At 35.4% G+C, this 23,745-nt stretch overlaps 1 protein-coding gene and 1 long non-coding RNA gene across 2 annotated transcripts; one reads left to right on the top strand and one right to left on the bottom strand.

Annotated features, from left to right (window-relative positions):
* Positions 1-14,671: 14,671 nt before the first annotated feature.
* On the bottom strand, positions 14,672-15,415 carry LOC116162950. The gene is made up of 2 exons (XR_004143651.1): positions 15,141-15,415; positions 14,672-14,991 (listed from the first exon to the last, which is right to left on the bottom strand). It is a non-coding gene; the product is annotated as an uncharacterized LOC116162950 (long non-coding RNA).
* Positions 15,416-22,363: 6,948 nt separating this feature from the next.
* LOC116164153 (trypsin 3A1-like) lies at positions 22,364-23,382 on the top strand. The gene is made up of 3 exons (XM_031478290.1): positions 22,364-22,623; positions 22,673-23,081; positions 23,133-23,382. The coding sequence occupies exons 1-3, from the start codon at positions 22,367-22,369 to the stop codon at positions 23,280-23,282; spliced, it is 816 nt and encodes a 271-aa protein (XP_031334150.1). The 5' UTR covers positions 22,364-22,366; the 3' UTR covers positions 23,283-23,382.
* The last annotated feature ends 363 nt before the right edge of the window (positions 23,383-23,745 follow it).

The following is a 23,745-nucleotide window of genomic DNA, read 5'->3' as shown; positions in this document are numbered from 1 at the left end:
ACTCGGAATTTTACAGTCGTGTAATGACGTCATTTTCGTGGGAAAAAACGTATGTCCTATTAAATTTATTTGTTGCTAAGTAACTGACTACTGGTGTCTAATTACCTGTATGACTTTTACTATACAGTGGTGTACATAATATTTTAGCATTTTTTGATAATAATTAGGTCAATTTCCACAAGAAATCTATAGGTCTTAATAAAAGAAGAAGTCCTAATTAACTGACTGACTGACTGAGATATCAACGCACAGCCTAAACGACTGAAGATATCGAAAATAAATTTTTAACATGTTAAAAAATGCGAATAGTTCATATTTTTTTGCGAGCGAAACCGCGATGGATAAAATGTTAGTATTTCAAAAAAGGTCATTTACTCACTAATTATTTTAATAACTTGCTCAACTAACATATAAGTAATATTAACATATTTTTGTTTTTAAATAAATAAAGATTAACAAAACGAAAATCAGAGAATATTATTTAGGAATCAATACTCCCGAAAAGACCCAAAAAATAATTAGCAGAGGAGTACATAAAAATTCAAAGAACCACTATCGAAACCACATCTACACAAGAAAAAATTGCACTACCCGAATAGTTGGAAAATCAAAATCGTAAAACAAAAATATACCAATGCCAATTTATTGCGATTGTAATGGTCACAGTATTAGCAGAAAATTAGTCGCCCTCGTCCGTATCGTCAGAGTCAAAATCAAAGTATTCGTCGTCAGTAAGGTCGTCATCTGCGTCTGTAGTGATAACAAGAGGTGGGATGTTAGAAGCATCACAAACTTGTACTGCTCCCCAAGCCTCTTGTATTACTTTGTCCATATGGTTTACGTATTTCTCCCAATTATCCCTAGAAATCTCCCCGATAACCCTTTCCCATGTTGCCAAAACCTCTTGTGGTGATCCCTTAAAATTTGCAATGTACTGATCGTATTTTCGTTTACACTGGGACCACACCATTTCAATCGCATTAAATTGGCAGTGGTATGGCGGTAACCGTAAAATTTTATGTCCTAAAGGCTTAACATATTCATCAAGGTAGTACTTTTTCTCTTTGGGGCAGTTTGCGCTGACAATGCTCCATATTTGATCCTTCATTGCCTTTTCTGGATAGCCGATATTTTTTCCCCCTAACCATTCTATCATTCTTTGTTTTGTCCATGATTTGGTGGGAATTTTCTCTAAAAGGCCAGAATGGTAGCTTGAGTTGTCCATAATAATTAAAGATTTTTCAGGAAGATTTGGCACCAGTTGAGTCTTGAACCAATTTTCAAAATTGCCCCTGTTCATATTATCATGATAGTCCCCTGTTTTTTTTTCCACTTTTAAAAATCAAACTTGCCCCACCAATAAAGCCATCGTTCGTCCCAGCGTGGACAATAATGTATCGATGACCTAAAGAATATCTCTTTTAATAATATTGAAATATAATATCTTATTTTACCTTCATTGGGTTTAATTGATTCCGTGTGCTTAGTATCATCTTGCCAGCTGTTTCGAAATGATCCCTTACTAAATATCCAGGTTTCATCCATAAAAACCGGGGTATAACCCTCATGTCCCAAATTTTTGTTTTCAATGTACTCCCTTAAGAATTTTATTCGTTTGTGGACAATATCCGGTAAATCCATAAGATATTTTCTGTCATTGGACTTCTTCCATTTAAAACCCATACTTTTGATCCACTTTCTCAATGAATCAATGGAAAATTGAAAATATTCGTTTTGCTCCAGAAATTTTTGTCTAATAGTTGCCAGTGTAACATATTCCTTTTGGGAGTACATATAATAATTGTATCCCGAATTTTATTCTTCAAATATTCTGTGATTTTCGTCTTGTTAATCTTTTGCTTGGTAGAGACATTAGATGCGTAATCTTTGTCGGATTTTACACCATTTTTTCTCAAATTTGAAATGGTTGTTGGGCTGACTTTCGTTGCTTGTGCAGTTCGCCGTATAACATTGTTGATGTCTAGTGGTATGCCATTCCGAACTTGTTGCTGTTCAATTTGAAAGAAAGCCAACACATTTAGAATTATTAACTGTGTTTGTTCGTTAAATCGATGAGGGTTTTTTGGCGGCATGTTTTGACGCTTTGGCGTTTTCAAAACTTCAAAACTGACAATCACTTGACAAGCATTTCAGGTAAAATTTAGCCACGACAACAACATTTCGGCAAAATTTTTGTCATTGTCATTTTACATTAGTTAAACAAGGATAGACAAAAATGAATAAAACGTTAGACTCGAGTAAACACTCTCCGAGTATATACTCCACGCTCTTGATTCACAATCGGTTAGTAATAAGAGTCATTCGTCTCATTTAAGAAGTTTGAAAGTCGGCCGTAACTAGATTATATTTATTACGAAGTTCGAAAGTATGAACTTCCGCGCTAAGGAAGGGAAGTAATAGCTACTAATATCAGTCACAGATGGCGCACTAGATGAGATGAAGTTTTGAATCTCTGTTGCACCGTGACTCTCTCAGTGACCTCGGCACTGCGCAAGGCGCAACCGTAAACTAAACACGCTAGAATTTGAATTTGCGTTACTGTTTAAGGGTAAGGGGTAAAGTACGAGTAAAAAATATACTCGTAATGGTAATATCATTGTTTATTCATAGGTATACAAACAAAACAAACGCTTGCCCGTAGGCGCGTTTTCGTTTTAAGTAAATTCATATTCAAAGCGGTTGCGCGTTGCTGAGGGAGTCACGGTACAATAGATATTCATGTCTAATTGGCTGTTGGTTTCCAGTTGGTTGTAATTCGTTAACCTCAAAATAACATTATCTTGGTAAGTTCATTATTGGATTAATAATAAAGTAAAATCGATCAAATTTACAGAAACGGACGTACCAATGCAGAAAAAATAACGGTTCTATTCACGGAAAGATACAAATTCAAGAACTACAATTGTTGAAATTAAAGGTTACATTGGACTGACCGCTGTTGTTTATAGTTACAATACAATCAGGCCTTGTTTGGTCTGCTCAGTAGAAAAGTTTGTTTCTTGAGTAATAGACGCAACAAGAAAGGTTATTCGGGAGCAACTTGGGTATTGGAATGGAAGCATTAGGTTGTTCATCTCCCGTGACACTTGTGGATAACGACAAAATTCGCGCTATTCTCTCTTGGCCATGAAGAGACTGGTCAACATAACCACCCGCAACCGATGCAGATTTCCACCCTCCCAATTGCTTTAATTGAAGAGTGTCTCCGCCGGCATTTGCTAACAGAGTTGCCACTGTTCGACGGAAACAATGCCCCGTGAATTTATCCACGTCCTTCAATTTCAGAAATGCTGCAATTTTGCCAAAGTTAGTACTGTAATAAAAGTGGCTTTGTATGAACTTGTATCACTAGAAAGTATAATTTAATTAAATGTCTACGTCTTTGTCAAATACGTATTGTAGTTTTATTTAATAGCTACTTTCTGTGGTAAATAATCAAAACGTGCTTCATTAAAAAAATCTCTCTACTTGATCCTGGCAAAAAACCTCCGACTTCTTTGGCTTGTATCCAACGTTTTGCGCCTTAATGAAGGCGATCATCAGATTATAAAATTTAGTGATGTCTACGCTCTTATTTAAATTTAAAGTTGAGCGTAACATTGAATACGTAACCCAAAGAGTTGACGGTTTTTTAACCTTTATTAATTCGTTAAAGTTTAAAGTATGCCAATAACGAACTTTCAGAACCTATTGGGGTACATTTCTCTAAACACCATGCCTTGCACAAATTGTAAGTTTGTTCGTATCGTTTTTTGCTTTTATCTGGCAGTATACCTACTTTTTGAAACTATCTCTGCAACTTCTCGTAACTCAGGGGGGGTACATATAATCTCCTCTGAATCAGACATTTTCAATTTTAAATTCAAATTGTCGTAAAAGTACGGCCGCGTAAAATGAAACAATTGACGGATGTTTGACAATAATTGTACGAAACTGATGTGACATTTTTCCACTAATGAGAATAAAATGCAAAATTTAAACAATTTATTTAACCTTTTTGTAATTTCTTACGATTGTGAATAAAATAGTATACGAACCTCGCGCGAAAGATTATTTCTCTCAGAATAAAACTGCCCTCGGCGCAGTTAACATTCTTCGAGAAATAAGCTACTTCCGCGCTCAGTGCGTAATATACTATTCGTTCTGTGAAACTATTTAATTTCGTTAGAAATTTCCATGGCTTAACATGATTTTGCTAATTGGAGCAACATATATCTTGGGAGCAACGATCGGCAAAAAAACGTTTTTCGCATGTTAATTTCCTACGTTCGGTTTTAAAATATTCACCCGGTATGTGAAACTCCTTTTCAGTGGTGATAACGCACTCTCAGAGGAGGTCAGCGATGTACTTGGTGATCCTTCATAGGCTTATAAATTTTTTACCCCATATTTTAATATATCTTATGTTTTGTTAATGTGTATTTTTATTAAATAAAATATTACAAATTTATATAGGTATTAAAACTTTGGAATATCTTGGGTTTCACCGCGTGCGACGTCTTCAAAAAGTGCAGTAGGGAAGCCTCTCATGCAGTTCCGATGCCAGTAGGTTATTTTTGTTATCATAAATGAATTCCTTGACCCCAAAAACATAAGTCTAGACACCTTACACGACCCGGTGTGCATTAGAAATATAATTCGATCAAAAGTCTGTCATTTCCTGAAAATTTCGGCTTTTCACGGACTTCCTGTATCCGGATTACATTTCTGGCGCTACCATTGGATTCCTCGGGTTAAAATCATACGAAATCGACACCCAGATCTCGTCTCTAGGCCATATTTAGTTTTTTAAAAAATGTTACAATAAAGCACCCCCACCCCCTCTAAAATCTACCCACACGGAAAATGTCACGTGTTCTTCGGGCCAAATCGTCTAAATGGCTCTAAGGAACAGCTGTACCAAGTGGCACCTTGGTATAAGAAAATGCAGTATCTTTTGGTATACCGCTAGTACCTACTATCTGTACCTACTATGACTTTTATAATTCTTCCGTATTGACGCTCTTTTGAGTAGTGAGTAAAGGCCCCCATCTGCGCCTAACGAAGGGGCTTCCTTAGTCAATTATTTGACTATACTCGTATGTAGATGGTAGTCCATCTGATCACCGAATCACAAATTATTAGGCGGATATTCGGTGTGTTGGACTGGACCTTTAATAATATTCAAAGTTTTACATCACACGCTGTCCAACGTTGATTCTTTTTCCCGGAAAGTACAGGGTGAGTCAATGATTGCGCGGAGTAACTTAATGCCTTGAATATAAGATTTTTCGATAGAGTGCTTTTGTATTATGACATGGTTAAATATTCTCCACATTTTGAAAATATTTGGAAATATACAGGGTGCGCTCACAAAGTAGGGCGCCAAAATGGCACATTTTTTTTAATAGAACCCCTTGCTTTTGAATGCATTTTTTAATTCTACTTGTAATTGTACGACTTTTTTATTATATGGTTAATATCCGAAAAACTAGTAGTTTTAAAGATAATTCTATTTGTATGAAAAATTGGACATTTGCAAGCGCCAGTACATTGTCCAAATTATTACTTAAATTTTGATTCCAGGTTCTATATCTTTTATCCTGGGTAAAGTAAAAGACAAATAAATACATCTACTCTGAAACATTAAAAAAATGGCCTACAGGGTGTTTTTCTTGTAGGTCCACAGTTACAAAACTTCATATTAAAAAATCCCACTTTTTTTAAATGGAACAAGCCTGTATATTCTTCTTTCATCTTTTCATTTTTATAACTTATTTAAGATTAGAATATGAAAACCAGGAAAACCAAGATATTTCGAAAACTATCAGAGATAGGATGAAGTTTTTGGAGGAGCTAAAATATGACAGAAAATATATAGGGTGTTCCATTTAAAAAAATGAGATTTTTAATATTTTGCAACTTACAAAAACCTACAAAAAAACACCAAGTAAGCTATTTTGTTAATGTTTCATAGTAGATGTATTTATTTGACTTTTACTTTCCCCAGGATAAAAGATATGGAACCTGGAATCAAAATTTAAGTAATAATTTTGACAATATACTGACGCTTGCAAATGTCCAATTTTTCTTACAAATAGAATTATCTTTAAAACTACTAGTTTTTCGGATATTAACCATATAATAAAAAAAAAGTCGTACAATTATATTACAAGTAGAATTAAAAAATGCATTCAGATACAGGGGGTTCCATTTAAAAAATGTACCATTTCATTTCATAATACAAAAGCACTCTATCGATCTTCAAGGCATTAAGTTACTACGCGCAATCGTTGACTCACCCTGTACAATTATTTATAGTTTCTTGTGAATTAAGAGATTCCCAAGAAACAGTTTAATAGTTCTTGGGTTCCGCCCTTTCGCCAGGTTTAAACTCGTTTGAAACTTCCCACAAGCGCTCTCATTGGAAACGTATTTTTCACACGGGCCTTTGGCATGCCTAACACCAATTTTTCATGTACGTTATTATAAGTTTACTCGAGTTTGTATTTATCTTTAGATCATTCATTTATTTTCTTCCTCGCCGATTCCTGCATGCGCAAACCCAATTCTGTAGGACATTTTACATCATGCTGACGTTTTGGTATCAGCACCTACAGTAATGTTGGGCCATCCTGTAGGTATGTTAATTTCAATTATTTGTGACGTTAAATGTGGTTATAATTTGAGATTGGGCACAAGTTCGTCATGTTATTCGAATGTGAAATCGGTATCGATTTGCATCAGAATTAATGCTGTTTGATTTTGTTTAAAAAATCGTTTTTATTTTGATTTATATTGTAATTTTATTTCATGTTACCTAGTAAAAACAAGAAACACCTGGAAATATTTGTGTGAAATGTTTTTTTTTATTAGGTTAGTAAATTATATAATTTAGATCCGGTCGTTACGATAAGAAAATTTGTTATCGTTGCGTAAGCTTGAAGGTAAGCGCGTGCTATCGCTGATTATTATTTATTATTAACGAGTGTAACACCGTACTGCTCGGCACCGGAATACTAGGATTTCGGACGACTCGGCTCTGCCATAGCTCGGCTCCGCCATAACTCGGCTCCGGGACTACTCGGCTCCAGGACTACTATAGGCTTTCAGACGATCTGGATCCTAGCCCGGCTCTGTCGTAACTCGGCTTCAGAACTATTCGGGTTTGGGATAACACGGCTCCGGGACTACCTTGATCTGAGACTACCGCCACTACCGGGAGGAATGGGCCTAATTCCAAAGGTGTAAACAGTAAACGATGCATCAAAATAATAAGACAAAACTCAACATTAACATTTATTTATTTAAAAGATACAAATCCGAAAGTTAACGGTGAATTAATGGGGCCGAGTCATCCTGTAATATGGAAACCGTAGCCATGGTTATGGTTAAACCACGTAACCGTAGTATCGTGAAAACGGATTAAGACACAAAAAGGTTGGACACAGAGTAACGGTAACCTTGGACATTTTATTAAACCCATCGCCTCTACAAATTAATAATCAGAGCGGAAACTTGACTAGAGCATGCCGCCATTCTTGACGATTTATCGAAATTCACTTATCTTAGGACTAAGTGGGAGCACGATAACACTTATACCCTAAAACTAAGTGGAGACGCCTATTACACAGACGCTTTCGCAACATATGAGGGAGTAGAATGTTGATAGTACCTACCCGACAGTTGGGCAGTAATAAAAGCGATGGTGAAGTGCATCCGAAATTTCAGCCGGTTGGAGAAAACGTCAAGCTGGCTACCGTTAAGATCAACGAATTGCTCAATCGGCTAATCTAAGACGGTTGGCATTTAAATTAACCTTAAGCGGTATGTGAAATCGCTCTTGTACAAATGGTGAGGGAAATGAAATCCATGAAAGATATGTTTTGGCCATCATCTGGTGAACTTTCAACATGAAAAGGTCGAATCTACAGTTAGTTTCCGAAAATTCGACAAAAATTCTCAAACCCGTTTTACATGCTGAAAGTTTTTGTGAACGTTGAAATTCTCTTAGTCGAGGGCATGCGCAATATCTGCTTTTCTTGAAAGTGAAAATAATAACTTTTCGGTTCCGACGTGAAACATTTCACTTTCAGCTGAAAATTAATGTTATGTTTTGCGTCATTTGATGTTCATTTTTGCTAACGAAGATAAAGGCAGATTATTGAGCGAAATATTTTCTCGTGAAATCCTAACTATTATTGTGCTGAATATTATTCAGCAATTTTCGGAAAGTTATTTCATTTTCAACTTTCATGAGATAATTTTCAGCATGTAAAACGAGCTTTAGCGGAACAATCAACGATGGTTCAGAGTTTCCTGATGTCCTTTAGCTATTGGTTCCCATAACGCCCAAAAGGCAATGTGGGACATCATTAATAATGCTAATAAAAATGGCCACTTTCATCCATTTAATCAGCATTTCACTCAAACTGCAGTGACGATTATAGAGAGCGTGCCTCCACGAAATACTTCTTACAAAAAATTCCTAAACAACCTAAACGTTACTGGTCATTTCAACTTTAGTGAAGTGAGTTTCGTACAAGTTCGGGATATCATAAAAAAATTAAAATGCAGTAACAGGACAGACAACATATACTATGTTGTCTGTGGTAACAGCGAAGATACTTACGGTATTAACCATACAATTGTAAAGTCCATATTAAATTCAATTATAATTCCACTAACCAATTTATATAATATAACCAATGTATACTTAGTAAGACCTTCTCTTGTCTAAAGCTAGCAAAAGTAATTCCCGTGTTTAAAAAAGGCTGTCAATCGGATCTAAATAATTATCGACCAATATCCATAATACCTGTGTTTGGAAAAAAATTGGAAAAAAATTGAAAAAGGCACTAGCTATGCAAATAGTTGATTATCTGGAGCAAAATAGTCTCTTAACCGACAGTCAGTTTGGATTTAGGCGTAAATCATCTACTACTGGAGCGGTACCTACTTAGTTTTATACAATTTATTTTGGAAGGCTTTGAAAGCGGACGCTATACCGGTGCTACGTTCTGTGACCTTAGTAAGGCATTTGACTGCGTGTCACACCCTATTCTTATAGAAAAATTGAATCATCTAAAATTAGGTAAGTGCCTGAATACACTATGCGTTTTAACCGGTCCCGTTTGACCGGACCGTTTAGAACGGATGACTGCATCCGATGGATTTAAATGCGAGCGTTTACACTTATCCGGTTGCGTTCCGGTCGCCGCAAGCGACCGTAGCTTGCTGCGTTTCTGCCGGATGACCGGATGGCGGGATGATATCAAAAACACGTGCATTTGTATGTAGAAGTTTATATTATCCGGTTGTACCGCTGCGGTTATATAATTTTTTATAATGTTTGATGTTGAAAAGTTCATCGAATGTGTAATAATTCATCGACCGATTTGGTTGACGTCCGAAACATTGAAAACATTTATTTTCGTACTTGCGTAGCTATATTATTAAAAAAGGTCCAAAACCGATTGCTGTATTCACGCTCCGCAAACAACGTATGTATCCAGTAACGACGCTTTTGGGGCTCTTTTAAGCAGTTGAGGGCTTCAAGAGCGCAAACCAGCACTACCTTTGACGACATTCGAATTGCTAATAAATAAAAGGATGCGTTTTCCGATTGTAATGTAGACGCACGCAACCTTCCGGTTTCGCATGATGCGTTTTGAAAGGATGCGTTTAAAACGCATAGTGTATTCAGGCACTAAGGCTGCTGTCAAGCTACTAAGCTCCTACTTGACAGAACGAAGTTAGTACGTGATGTATCGGTCTGTGGCTTCCCATGCGCTTCCAAATAGGTACGGAGTCCCCGGGAGTCCCACAAGGTTCAGTACAGGACCCATACTATTTCTAATGTATGTCAACACGAAACAGTTACCTACTTAGAAGTATGGTGCAAGTACAAAAATCTGCCAACGACTGGTTCACAGCTAATAGACTAAGTCTCAACGGATCAAAAACTAAAAATCTAGTTTTTTCTCTAAAACATAAATATAACTTGCTCTGTGATCGTGATATTTGGTACAACGATTATTAACGAGCTCCTAGTGAGTTTATAATTTTGTGGTGTCTGTCCGTCCGTTAGCACGATAACTCATAAACGAATGGACCGATTAGGATGAAATTTTGTAGGTGGATTCTTTATCAAATTTATTTTATTTTTGGGAGTGCAAACGACGAATTGACAAATTGACCTGGAGTAAACACACTACGAACGTGAAGGAAAAAATCTCGAAAGCGACATACCTTTTAAGAACGCTATCAAAAACTGTATCCAAAAAGGTACTCATGGCTGCTTATTTTGGCAAAATACATAGTATACTTTCCTATAATACGATATGTTGGGGACATTCTGCCACCTTTAATGATGTATTTAGAATTCAGAGGCGGGTAGTGCGTGTAATTGGATTAAAATATCGAGAGGATTGTAAGAGCGCATTTATCAACCTAAATATCTTCACATTACCATCAATTTACATATATCAGTGCATACTCTATGTTCATAACAACTTGAGTCTATACAACAAATAAAAATAACCAGCTGCATTGCTGCACTAGCCAAAAAAATAGCATAGTGATTCCTGCTTTAAGATTAAATAAAACAAGGACTGGTGTAAATCATATTGGTATTAAATTGTACAACGCTCTGCCCTAACACATGAAAGAACTAGACTGCACAAATTCATTTAGTAAATGTTTAAAGAAGCACCTAATAAGCCAGGCATTTTACAATATAAACGACTTTTTACATTATAAGTTTAACTGTCTTTAAATGTGTAATATAATAGTCTTTATATCCTGTATATATTAACCGACTTGCGTAAAACAGTTTTGTTATTAGCGCTAACAAATTATTATTATTAAATTATTATTATTATTATTTAAAAACCCAATTGTGGAACAGTTTTTCAATCGGACCAGAAACGTTATGCGTATCATAACATCGCAGCGCTACTTCGGGTAAGGTAGCAAAGTGCAAATGCGAATAAAAGGATTCAACAGAAAACCATGGTTGCCAAATTGACAGAGCAGCTTCCTAGTTCAAAGCAAATATTTCACAAAAAAACCGTTTTTGACAGTCTTACATCCTTTATGCCTAATATACAAATACCGACAAATGCACTGCCAAAAGTCATATTAATTTGTAGGTGCTGTTTTATGTTTTATTACTAAACACTAAATTGTTTAAATTCCCACAGGAAAATTTTTGTTGACCTCTTACAGAATTCAATGTAATTTGGATGTTATATCTTAAACGATTATTAATTACGTTTAATTTTTTATTGGGACATAAACGAAAATTGCTTTGTTTTGGATTCCTTCTACTGTTGCGTTTTTTCTTAACACATGACTCAACGCATTTTCCTTACGCGATCTTGATGCATTTTACGTCAAGCATGCGAAAATGGTTTAACGATCTTTTATAAAGTGCGCAAAGCCCTAAGGTCCCTAGCACACACAACTACTTGTTGGCGCTTCTCGTGGCGACCACACGTGGTTATACACGACCACAAGTGGTTGACACAGGTGGTCGCCACCGTGGCTCAATTCTACCGTACATACAACGAGTGGGCGACTTCTGCGACAACCAGCGAGACTCGGCTGCTGCCGTAACGTGTGGCTCGAATAAGCTACACCGAACGCTGTGTTTGCGCTGGATCCATTAAAACTGCATATAAACTACGGTCCATAGCGTGTGGCGACCACCAGTGGCGACGACAAGTAGTTGTGTGTGCGAGGGCCCTGAATCGCATCCTTTTCCTTGTCTCGTTTTTTAAGAAAAAATTCTGCAATTGTTTCCCTTAGAACAGTAACGGCCATAGCACGTTAAAAACAGCGTCGGTTCCGGTCAGTACTTGGATGGGTGATCGCTTGGGACACCTCTCTCTTTTTTTTTTAATTTTTGCTCATGTTTGTCTATTGCTTTTATTTTTTTATTTTAATGTCACAAGGCAACATATAATAATAAAAGGTGGACATTTTGGTCAGATAGAATTGAACGCTTGATTCCATCTCAAATCTGTCAAATATAATATAATTATTTTCTGAGTTATCAGGATTTGTTGGGTAGTACCTAAAAAGAAGCAGTATTTTCTGGTTGTGATTGAGGTAGTAGCATTTTGCTTCTTACCCATATTTTTGGGATTTTCGGAATTTTAGGTACTACCCAACAAATCCTGTTAACTCAGAAAATAATTATATTATTTTACAGTGTCATGGAATCAAGCGTTCAATTCTATCTGACTAAAATGTCCACCTTTTCTCTTTTTCCAAAATTCCTTGTGATACGGAAAAAAGGACGTCCTTGATTGATAGGACGTATATTTGGGAAATTAGTAACTTGGTACCTGATTTATAGGCAACTCACATAACATGTGATTTTTGAAAATATTCGAAACTGTTTATTTACAAGGAAGCTCAAAATTAACAAATATACACGGTGTTTTTTTAAGATAGGCTAGACGACAATGTAAAGGCGTTGACTTATTTAAAATAGGCCATAGGGAAATTTACATTGCATTGATTGTTTCAGTCATAGCTTCCTAGTGAATCATCTGCCACAGTACTGTAGAAATTGGTTCTAAATCAACAAATTTATTCAAATGAGATATAAACGTCAGAAATTAAATTCGGGGCTCGAATTGTTTTCCACCGGCAACCAAACAATACCCGATACTCGGCACTGATTGCTCGCATACCACTACACTACACTGCGCTCACTCTTGTACACTACATGAACACCTTTTCGAGCGGCGGAATACATGTTGCTGCTTCGTTGATGCAGTTTGAAGAATCAGATCGAGAACTGTCAGTGAAATAACTAAGCGCAAGGTCAAGATTTGAGAACAATTGGCGCAATGGAAATTTCCCCATGGCCCATTTTAAATAACTCAACGCCTTTACATCAATCTACAATCTTTAAAAAAAACACCCTGTATGAATTTGTTAAATTAATTGAACGTCTTATTTTGATGTGTTAAGTGCTAATTTTTTCTCGAAAATTATTCGAATAGCAAATATTCAGTTTATATAAACGTAAACACCCGTGAGACTGCACGAGTACACATAAAGAGAGAGGTCCTACAACACATTGCACCCGACAAAAATTATACCGAAAGTCCGAAACTCATATAAAGATTATAGTAATTCAACATTACAAAAAACACCATAAAAACCGTTCGTTGAAAAACGTGTCTCGATTAAAAAATACGGTTTCGTGAGTTCATAGTTTCTGAAAAACTACCGATTTGTCTAGACCTACTAATCTTTTTGCTCAAAGTTAAACTTGCTGAAAATTGTATTTAAAGGCACGATAAATCAAGGGCGCTTGAACTTCAAACCACCCCTACATTTGCGACTCTAACAAGACATTAAAAAATTACACGGATTTAACGTTTTGGCTTCATTATAAGTTACGCCAATTTCTCATCGAGCATACTCGCCATCAAACCCTTGTCCTAGAAACTACCGTTGTAATCCTTCGAAATGATGCCACACGGCTTCATCATTAAGTGCGGGTTTTTGTAATCAATAAGCCATACAAATGCTATTTACAGATTTGTAATTGGTTGAAATCTAAATTTTTTAATGTCGAATCGAATTACTTTTCGATTTTGGAGGTGAATCCGTCGTTATTTCATCTGTTATTGTCAAATACAGACTGCACGGATAATATTGTTTACTAACAAGCATTTCCCCTTTGCTTCATACGCATGATCACTCAAAGGGTAAATTAATAGAAACATTTTATTATTAAAGCTGGCTCATGTTCCCGAACCGCTAATTATAAATGAATACCTGTCACTAGCGCGTTATATCATTATTAAGTGATAATTAACGTTAACACGGCAACGAAATTTTTGTTTCATTGTTACAGTCGCGATGGGATATTAAAGCGGGTAGGTAATTCCGAATCAAATAAAGTGAGTTGAGATAAATTTAAAGCCGAAATCTTTCATACATAAACTTTTTGCTGTTTGCTCGATCTCAAAAGTTCGAGACGAGGAAGGTTTTTATGTTCACTCATTGAATTGATTCCACTTTTTTAAAACAGTATAAACCGCGATTCTAGTACTAAAGCGGGCCTTTGAGGTAGCAAATTTCAATACCAAATCATAAAAGTCGAAACTCTACAAAACTTATTTAGATTTTTATAGGTATTCGATCGAATCTTATCGTCCCCTCTGGAAGTATACAAATGTAATTAGGTACCTTGGAGCGCTTTTGGCTGTAAGGGTCATGAAAGGATTAGAAGTCTGTATAGTAAAGGTGTACAACAGATATTTTCAATGCTTTCGAGGTCATTTGTATGTAAAACTGTTATTACAGGCTAAATTCAATTAATTAATGTGTTTAATTATAGCGCAAAATAGAGTCAGTTTTAGGTATTCCTAGTTAAACTTTTATTTGCGCAATTTGAAATTTAATAGCTCGTGAAAAGGTTAACTTATCTCTTTGAGTGCGTTCTTAAAACAACATTGCTTTTGAAGTTTTATGTCAGTCACAAAGGATGTTGAACAAACTAAAAGTAATAATAATAAAGCCGATTATCTGGTACTTACCAGCTTTGCAAGGATCTAAATCTACATCTTCTGAAATCCTGGTAGGAAAGTTTATTGTTAAAAGTTGTTCTATTGTAAACTTTGAAAATGGCTTAGTCCTATCTAAAGACACACTTTTATGAGTGGACACTAATCTCTGCAACAGTTGGACACACAAAAACACAACTACGATCTTGTATAACATGATCAGGTAAGTTGAAAGAAATGAAACTTTTTAAGCACAGCTATTTCTCATAAAAATTTCGCATTAGGTACACCTCGGCACTGGAGTTTTCTAACAAAATTGCGGTTAGGTAATTAACGAGTACACTCTTGAAAGAAATTACATTATCAGCAATGTTTGTCCGTTTACTCCAAAGATCACTGTGTTATATCGTGTTTTGGTTGCATTTCTCGGCTTGAGGACGTTATACTAACTACATATCTGAAAATAAAATTGAAACATATAAATAATGATAAACGAATCTACTTTCCCTATCAAATTTGCGAAACTTTTTCAAACTTCGCATACAATAATTGCGAAAAAATGACTCTGAACTGCCACTAAAAAATCCGATAATAAAATGTACTTACAATTAAAAAAAAATCCGTTCAGTCTTTTAAGTTTTGACCTATGATTTGATACACAGCCGCGTGCTCTTGTCAGTTTGTCGAAGATAAGCGCGCCCCAAACCAACACTAAAACTACTAGCTCCGCGTGGGGCTCGGCGTGCGGCTCGCGCCCTCGAAAGGGGTGGGTGTATTTCATTTTCATATTCTATCTAGCACACTACTAACTACAATGAGTAGGGCACACGCCCTATTAAAAATTCCTATACTACAAACTGTTACAAAAGTCAATAATGAAACCAATTACGTGTGCTCGTAAAATTTATTTTATGGATTTAACTATCCATTAACGGTATACGGAAATGTTTGAGTACACAATAAAACTAAATCGGAGTATTGCTACAGTATGCAACGCGCCAGATAATAATTGGGGTATCTTTTACACCTGTCGCGATAAAATTTATCGATTATTTTCCCATAGAACATTCAAGCCTAGTATAGGAATTCTTAACGTTCCTACGCGAGTGACTATGATCACTTCTGAAATTGTCAGTTTTGAGAAATTATTTATTTGTTGTCTAGAAGGAGGAAATAGCGCGCAAATGGTTGAGAAAAATGTATTTAAAAAAAGTTTGTGACACAAGAAGCAGTGTAAATGTTGATTCTATATCCTTTCCATAACCATTCCGTAAATTATTACTCGTGCGCTAATACACATTCGCCTTCATATGTGAACGGAAAGAAGAATGTGTATTAGCGTGCGGCTAAATGTCTTACGCACATATCACTTAAAGGTCAATTTCCTACGTATAATAATTTACGGAATGGTTATGGAAAGAATATGGTATGGAAACGTTATGTATAGTGAGAATCAGCCTTTAGTAACCCAAACATATTTTTCGGCATACAGCGTGTTCCATAAGGCCATGTCGACAGATTTTTAAATTAAAAGCCCTACACAGTACCAAAGACTTGTAGGAGAATGGTCTTTGACAGTACACATGTTTATATTTAGCTTCCTAGTTTGAGCTAGGTGACTATTGCGATCACCGTTTTTTGGACATGTTAAAATTTCACCAAATGTCGACGTTTTAGATCATTTTAAGAAACTTTTAAAGAATAAAATTTTTTCCGTATGTGCGTATGTTCGTACGTGCGCACGTTGGCAATTTTCCGAAGTAACGGCTCGACGGATTTTGTTCAAATTTTGGATATGTATATTAGACATACTGAAACGAAAAATAACAAGCTGGATTTTTGAAAAAAAAATTTGGAGCGCCGTAACGGCATCCAACTTTTTTTTTCAAATAGCAACCTAACATTTTTTTAAGCTATTCGAAAGACCTTATTTTCTGTGTACAACCTACAAATATTGTGCCAGGTTTGATTACAAAAAAACAGAAAAAAAATGTGTAAGTTAAAACACTAAAATATTTTTTTCGGTAAGACTAAATTAATTCTAATTAGGAATTACAATTATTATTAATAAAATCTAAAATAAATAGACAAACATGAGAAAAATTAAAAAAAAAGAGATACAACGGCATGCGGTCACCCATCCGAGTACTAACCGTGCCCTAGATTGCAATAAACTTCGTATTTAGAAAAGAATGTAAAAATGACCTATTATCGCGATCTAATTAGAATTTTTTTTTAAGTTAAATTCTAATTAGAATTATTAATTTAAGGGGTAAACTACTAAGTATAACAATAGAATTGAATAAACAAAAATAAATACGGTTTAAGGTGGTTAGGCGATTAGGTTTAGTGAACTTTCGAACAATTGTGCCCTAAAAATGACAGATTATTGTCTGAACAATGGTCTAATATTAAATAGCGCTAAAACAAACCTCATGTCATATTCGTTTCAAACGCCAAATTACAGTCTGTTAGTTAGAATTGACTCGAGGAGCATCCAACAAAGTCACACCCAAAAATTTTTAGGTGTATTTATTGACAGTGACCTTACTTGGAAATCGCATATTAATTACGTTTGTAACAACATTTCTAAACAATGTTATGTGCTATGGCGATTACGACACTCTGTAAACCTTACAGTATTGCTGAACTACTATTACGCACATGTCCACGCATTTCTAGCTTACGGAATGGTTTTATGGGGAAACAGTCCGAAAATAGTTAATATTTTAAAAATACAAAAGCGTATGGAAAGGGCTACGTGTGGAAAGCCCCCCACTTATTCTTGTAGAAATTTGTTCAAATACAATTCCCTCTATCTACATTTTACAGTGTGTTATTTATGTATACAAACACGAAATGGACTTCATAAAAAGTAAACACATTTCGCAATACAATTTAAGGCACGGTGAAACTCTTCATTTACCAATCCACAAAAATTCTTTATCAACCAGAAGCTCTTACGTAATGCCTATAAGGTTATACAATAAACTACCAGCATCGGTAAAAACATTACGACCATTATCACACTTTAAAAATGCTGTTACCAAATTATTAATAGATAATAGCTATTATTCTGTCGCTGAGTACCTGGAAAATAACTCGGAAAATAATGTTCACTAGTTAGTCATTTTACACTGTGTTTCTTGTTAAGTTTGTTTTCATATGTATACGTATAGTATTAGTTTTATACAAAATAGTGTAACAAATTTATATGTTCAGTGTAAATGCATTGATTTGAATTGACTTATCCCATAGCATTTATGAGCTCAGAGGATTAATAAAGTATTATTATTATAATAGTTACATACGATAGTTTTGATGCAAGCATTTTTGCAGTTTCAGGAATGATTTACGGGGGTATAACTGGATACATGAGACGAATATTGGGGTGTAGCCGAGGGCATATAGGGTCATTTCTTTTGGACTACCAGTTCCGGTAAAGTGTAGAGCAACTTAATTTTTAACGCATTTTCCAAAGAAGTTGGGTGCGCTATTGCAGCCACTTGCTCTGCCCGTCCGTCTGTCCGAGGCCTTAACTACTCCTACAGTTTTCAAGATATTAAGTTCGTTTTTTTTTGCACTCGGTAGCGTATAGATCTAGTACCTGAGCCCAGGAAAATCTTGACAATTAAACTGCGCATGCACAGACTGCGCAATGTCAACTTCCTTATTTATTAATATATTTTGTTGTAATTTTAACCACAGATACTTCTGATAAAGGCAAATATATAACATGTAGTAAAAATCAGACGTGCGCAACCGTAGACGGCGCAATGGCAACTTTCTTATTTATGGAAATATTTCTTTGAAATTTTAACCAAAGTTGCTTTTAGTGTACGCAAACGAATCGCATATTGTAAACATCAGATTAATGCGCGCATCATGCAGGATGCGCAATATCAACTGTTATTTATCGAGACTTCTTTTTGAAATTTTAATCACAGATGCTTCTATTAAAGGCAAATATAACTGATATTGCGATGTGCGCATGCGCAGTCAGCGCCAACTTATTTATCAAGATATTTCTTTGAAATTTTAACCATAGATGCTTCTAGTAAAGAAAAACATCTCACATGCAGTAAAAATCTAAAACTACAAATGTCATTAAGAAAAGTAAACATATCGCACATAGTAAAAATCAAAATCACGCATGCGCAGACTGCAGAATGCCAACTTTTTTACTTATGAAAATATCTCTCTAATGTTTAACCATAAACGCTTCTAGTAAAAACAATCATAATAATAATAATAATACGATTTATTGCCCAACAGAATAAAATCATCGCATACCTATAGCGTAAATTAAATGTGCTCATGCGCGAACTGTGCCACGCCAACTTTTTTGTTTATGGAGATTCTTTGAAATTTTAACCATATATGCCTCTAGTAAAAAAAATCACAGCGCACATAGCTATGGCCTTTTGGGAAGTAGTACTGATCATTCATGGAAAATGCGCTGAAGTTACTCGCCTTAGGGCGAAAACCTTTTTACTTGTTTCAAATAGAATCCTTGAACCTACCTCTCAGAACACCTGGGGAAGTAATTGTACAGAATAGAGGAAGTTATGAGAAAGTTCTGGAAAGTACAGGGAAGTTCGGGGAAGTACTGGAAGTCCCGGGAAGTACGAGGAAGTATATGGGAAGTAAAGAGGAAGTACGTACTCATTTGTTTATAAGATGCGAAATGTGGTAGAACGTGACCGGAGAGGTAACATCTGGTAAACACTTGAAAAGTAATAAGGCAGTTATTTCTGAGTGCATAAATCTCGCCTCGTTCCAAAAAAGTCAACACCTATGATTGTGATTATCTACAGTGATATTCATCTAGAAATAGACAGCGATTTCCTATGTCTATTTTTACATGATAAAAAGTCTCTTGAAAGACGCCTAATTTTATGCAACCAAAATAACTTCTTGAAACAAATAAAGATCTGGCTGTCATATTAATTATTAATTTGAATATTAGTTGCTTTAGCTTCACAGAAAATAAATCTGTTAAGCTCCTTTAAGTGTTATCGGCACTATACCAATTGGAAATATCAACTTTTGCTTTACTTGAATACATCGCACACGAACCGAAATTAGAATAGGGAAGTCAAAGCGATAATATTCAAATTAATTAATATGACAGGCAGATCTTCATTTGTTGTAGGTAGTTATTTTGGTTGCATAAAATTAGACCTCTTTCAGGAGACTTTTTATCATGTAAAAGTAGACATAGGAAATTCCTATAGGAAATCCCTATGTCTACTTCTACATGAATATCACTGTATATAGATACCTAAAATTAAAAAAAAACTATTTTTTTCTGTGACGGGAAAAACGTTTGACATTTTATCTTTGTTAACAGGTAAAAAATGTCACTTTTTATTAAATGATTATGAGTACTTTTTCGCGGACCTCACATATACACATAAGTAAAGATATTCAATTTTTGTGACGCTACTTTCACTGCGTCTACTAACTCAGATGAAGTGAGAGAAAATTCATAATCAGACATTGTTAACTTTATAACGGGCGATCAAGAATGAGTGACTGTCGAGTCGCCTTTGAAAGTTCAAGTTAAGTAGGATTTCCCATGTAAACAAAAATTCCAAAAGTGACTAGACGGTCACTCATTTTTGATCGCTATGTATCATTCAATATAACTACTGATTACTAAACAATCATTGATCAAATGACAAAACTGAATTGACAGATATTTGAGTGAAGTTTCCTTAGCAACGCAGTTCGTATTGTCGCGAGAAAAACAACACACTATCTGCAGCTTAAAACTTCAAATTTCGATTATTCGATACGACTCATTTACGACTTCAATATATCGTTTTCCCCGTCACAGAAAAAATAGTGTATTATACACGGGAAAAATTTTAGCTCTCGGTTTTTTGTATCCCTCCGCCTCACGTCGGGAAACAACACAACCTCGAGCTAAAATCTAATACATTTTTCGCTTGTATAATAAATAACTATTTTTCACTATATTAACGTCTGATTATTAACCCTTTTTCCACTTGTAAAGTAGGCTTTCTCGCCAGTTGTTCAAAGTAGTTAATAATGTGGTCATTATTAACTAGTGGTCAATAATGAGAACTGTCACGCTGTCACTTTTAGAAATCACAACCCGAAATTTCGCTCAATAAACGTTCAGATAAGTTCATTAAAATGAATAATTGCCACAAAATATGGCCTTCTTGACTGTTACTTCCACGCACTTGATTGCTGTCGAGTCACCTTTGGAATTTTTGTTTACATGGCAAATCGTACTTAACTTGAATTTCCAAAGGCGACTCGACAGTAACTCATTTTTGATCGCCCGTTACTAGTAGTGAAAAAAGTACTATACAGGATGTCTTAAATTGAGTAGGATAACATGGCCATCTTTGTTATTATTATACTTACAGATTTGGTTAAATTGGAAAAGTTGTATAGTTTTTTATGCTAATGGATATTCCGATTGCGAGATTTTGAAAATAAAATCGTGTCGTAGAGAATTGGTAAAAAAACCGCCATTAAAAAAAATCAAATATTATAGTAACAAACAGAGCTATCGAAAAAAGTTTCAAATAAAAGTTGCAAGACTCGATGGGATAAATTCAATTGGAGTAAAAAAAATTTCCAAAATGGCGAATTTCCAGATATTGACAACTTCCTTATTTTAAATGGACGCCATATTTGATTTTTACGTCACTCGATAGAGACAAAAATACAAAACCAGTGAGCGAGACAATAAACGAACGAAAATGGTTTCAATCACAATCGGCCATGGAATTATTGCCATAAGAAATACATTTTAAACTTCGAGGCAAAAATGTAAAGTTGATTCCCAAATGAAATACTAAGTGTTTAGTATCACTGTTTTGTAATTTTTTCTCTATCGAGTGACGTAAAAATCCAATATGGCGTCCATTTAAAACAAGGAATTTGATGTCAATATCTCGACAACCGCTATTTTTAAAAAAATTTCTACGTCCATTGAATTTATCCGATCGAATCTTGCAACTTTTATTTGAAACTTTTTTCGATAGCTCTTTGTTACTAAAATATTTGAACTTTTTTAAAATGTCGATTTTCACATTTTTCCAATTATCTACGAAACGAATTTTTTTTTTCAAAATATCATCGGAATCCATCAGCATCATGGACTACCTACACGTAAACTTTGCCAGTTTAACCGAATCTGTAAGTATAATAATAACAAAGATATCCTACTCAATTTAAGACACCCTGCATACACCACGATAGAGAAGTCTATTACGGACCTTACATCCCTCGGCACCTCAGGGTGTAATCTTCGTGCTCAGGCAATAATACTAGGCTTCTCTACCTTGATATACAGGGTGTTACATGACCGCATGTAAACTAAATTGGGTGATAGAGGGGATCAATACAAGCACTTTATCCAAATAATCCGAGGATCCAACGTCTTTCGTTTGGGAGCCACCTCGCCAGTAATATGAGTGTTTAGATCTGTGGTAATATGTCATTTTCCTGACTTTTATAGGTACCTAAATAACTATTTATCAAGTTAGGCCTGTAAAATACAAGGTCTGATAACTGATACGCCCTATAGGTAGGTACTTAAATCTACATTTAAAAATCTTAACCTGAAAAATAAAAACTAATCTTTTCTGTTTAACGTTTTCACACACTTTCATACTTCACAAACGTATAAAGCCAAAATGGAGTACCACGATTTGTATTCAGTTCGATCATTAGAAAAGTCTATAAAAAGTTTACTGGAAAAGCGTGTCTAACAATAATAAACAGTATACAATATAGATAAATATTCATTATAAAAGGATAACTTGGCCTTCCGCAAACTAGTAGTCATGTTTGTTATGGCGCTATTTTTACTGACCATATGGTCATTCACGATTTGCTTTGGCATGGTTTATAACTTTCCACCTCCATTATTCAAACGTGACACCTCAGACATTGAAATTGGATATAGAATAATTGGTGGTAACGAAACAGATATCGAAGAATTTCCATACCAATTATCGTTAGAAAGAAAAGGACGACATGCATGTGGTGCATCATTAATTAAACGAAATGCTTTTGTTACTGCCGCACATTGTGTTTACGGGTACCAAGTTTTGCATCGGAACTTAACGTAGTTATGTAATTTTTTGCAGGTGGTCAGTTCGCGACATTACTGTAAGAGCAGGTTCTACACTTAGAGACACAGGGGGTGAAGTTAGGAAACCATCTGACCTAATTGTCCACAAAAAGTACTCTCAGAATGATTATGATTACGACGTCGCAGTTGGTCTCTTAGAAAAGCCCTTCGTGCTATCGCCAACCATTCAAGTCATCGACTTGCAACCGAAAAACTCCAAAGTTAATGTTGGTCAACTCGGAAATGTAACAGGATGGGGCAATACCGTTTACGGAAATTACGACGGAACGTATTCCAAAACCTTGCGAGTGGTGCAAGTTCCACACGTAAAACACGAAAAATGTCAAAAGCTTTACCCTGAAAATCCGGTGACTCCTCGTATGATTTGTTTCGGATATAGTTCGGGAGGAAAGGACTCTTGTCAAGTAAGACATTTTCGCTAAAACGCCTAGCAAACTGTATTCGTTCTCTTGTAGGAGGACTCCGGTGGGCCAATTGTTATCGATAAAAAAATAGTTGGAATCGTGTCATGGGGTATAGGATGCGGTCTTCCAAACCAACCTGGAGTATACACTCACATTTCCAATGCGGAAATATACGATTTTGTTACGAGGAATATGAAGTAGAGACATCCTTCTCTATTCCCTTGGATTGAACCCGTTTTAAGAATGCATCATTTATAGTTTTGGATTATTATTATGCAAATAAATATATCCAATGTTTATAGATCGTGTTCGTGAATAACCGACAGGTACCCAAGATTTTGCATATGTAGCAAATAACAACCTGACGAATTTCGCACAGCTTCCGCATAGTTGAAAGATTTATACGAGCCTACTAAAGAACACCCCAGGTCAAGACCAGTAAGTTCACAAACTAATTATCACAAGTTGGGGTTACATTCGCTCTTAAGATTAAAATATAAGAGGGTTGTTTGATACCTCTTCTATTTTGAAATAAATAACAAGGATACTTTTAACAGAAACACGCGTTTTTAGTGAACTAGCGGGTTTCAAAGTACCTACAAGAAAACTAAATATAAATACGGATATAGCTCATATCATCACCCACTTGGTCGAAATATAAAAC

This window comes from Photinus pyralis, unplaced genomic scaffold, assembly GCF_008802855.1.
Source record: "Photinus pyralis isolate 1611_PpyrPB1 unplaced genomic scaffold, Ppyr1.3 Ppyr1.4_LG2, whole genome shotgun sequence".
In the NCBI taxonomy this organism is placed as follows: Eukaryota; Metazoa; Arthropoda; class Insecta; order Coleoptera; family Lampyridae; genus Photinus; species Photinus pyralis.
The sequence above is the reverse complement of the archived record's forward strand: the minus strand, read 5'-3'. Positions and strand labels throughout refer to the sequence as shown.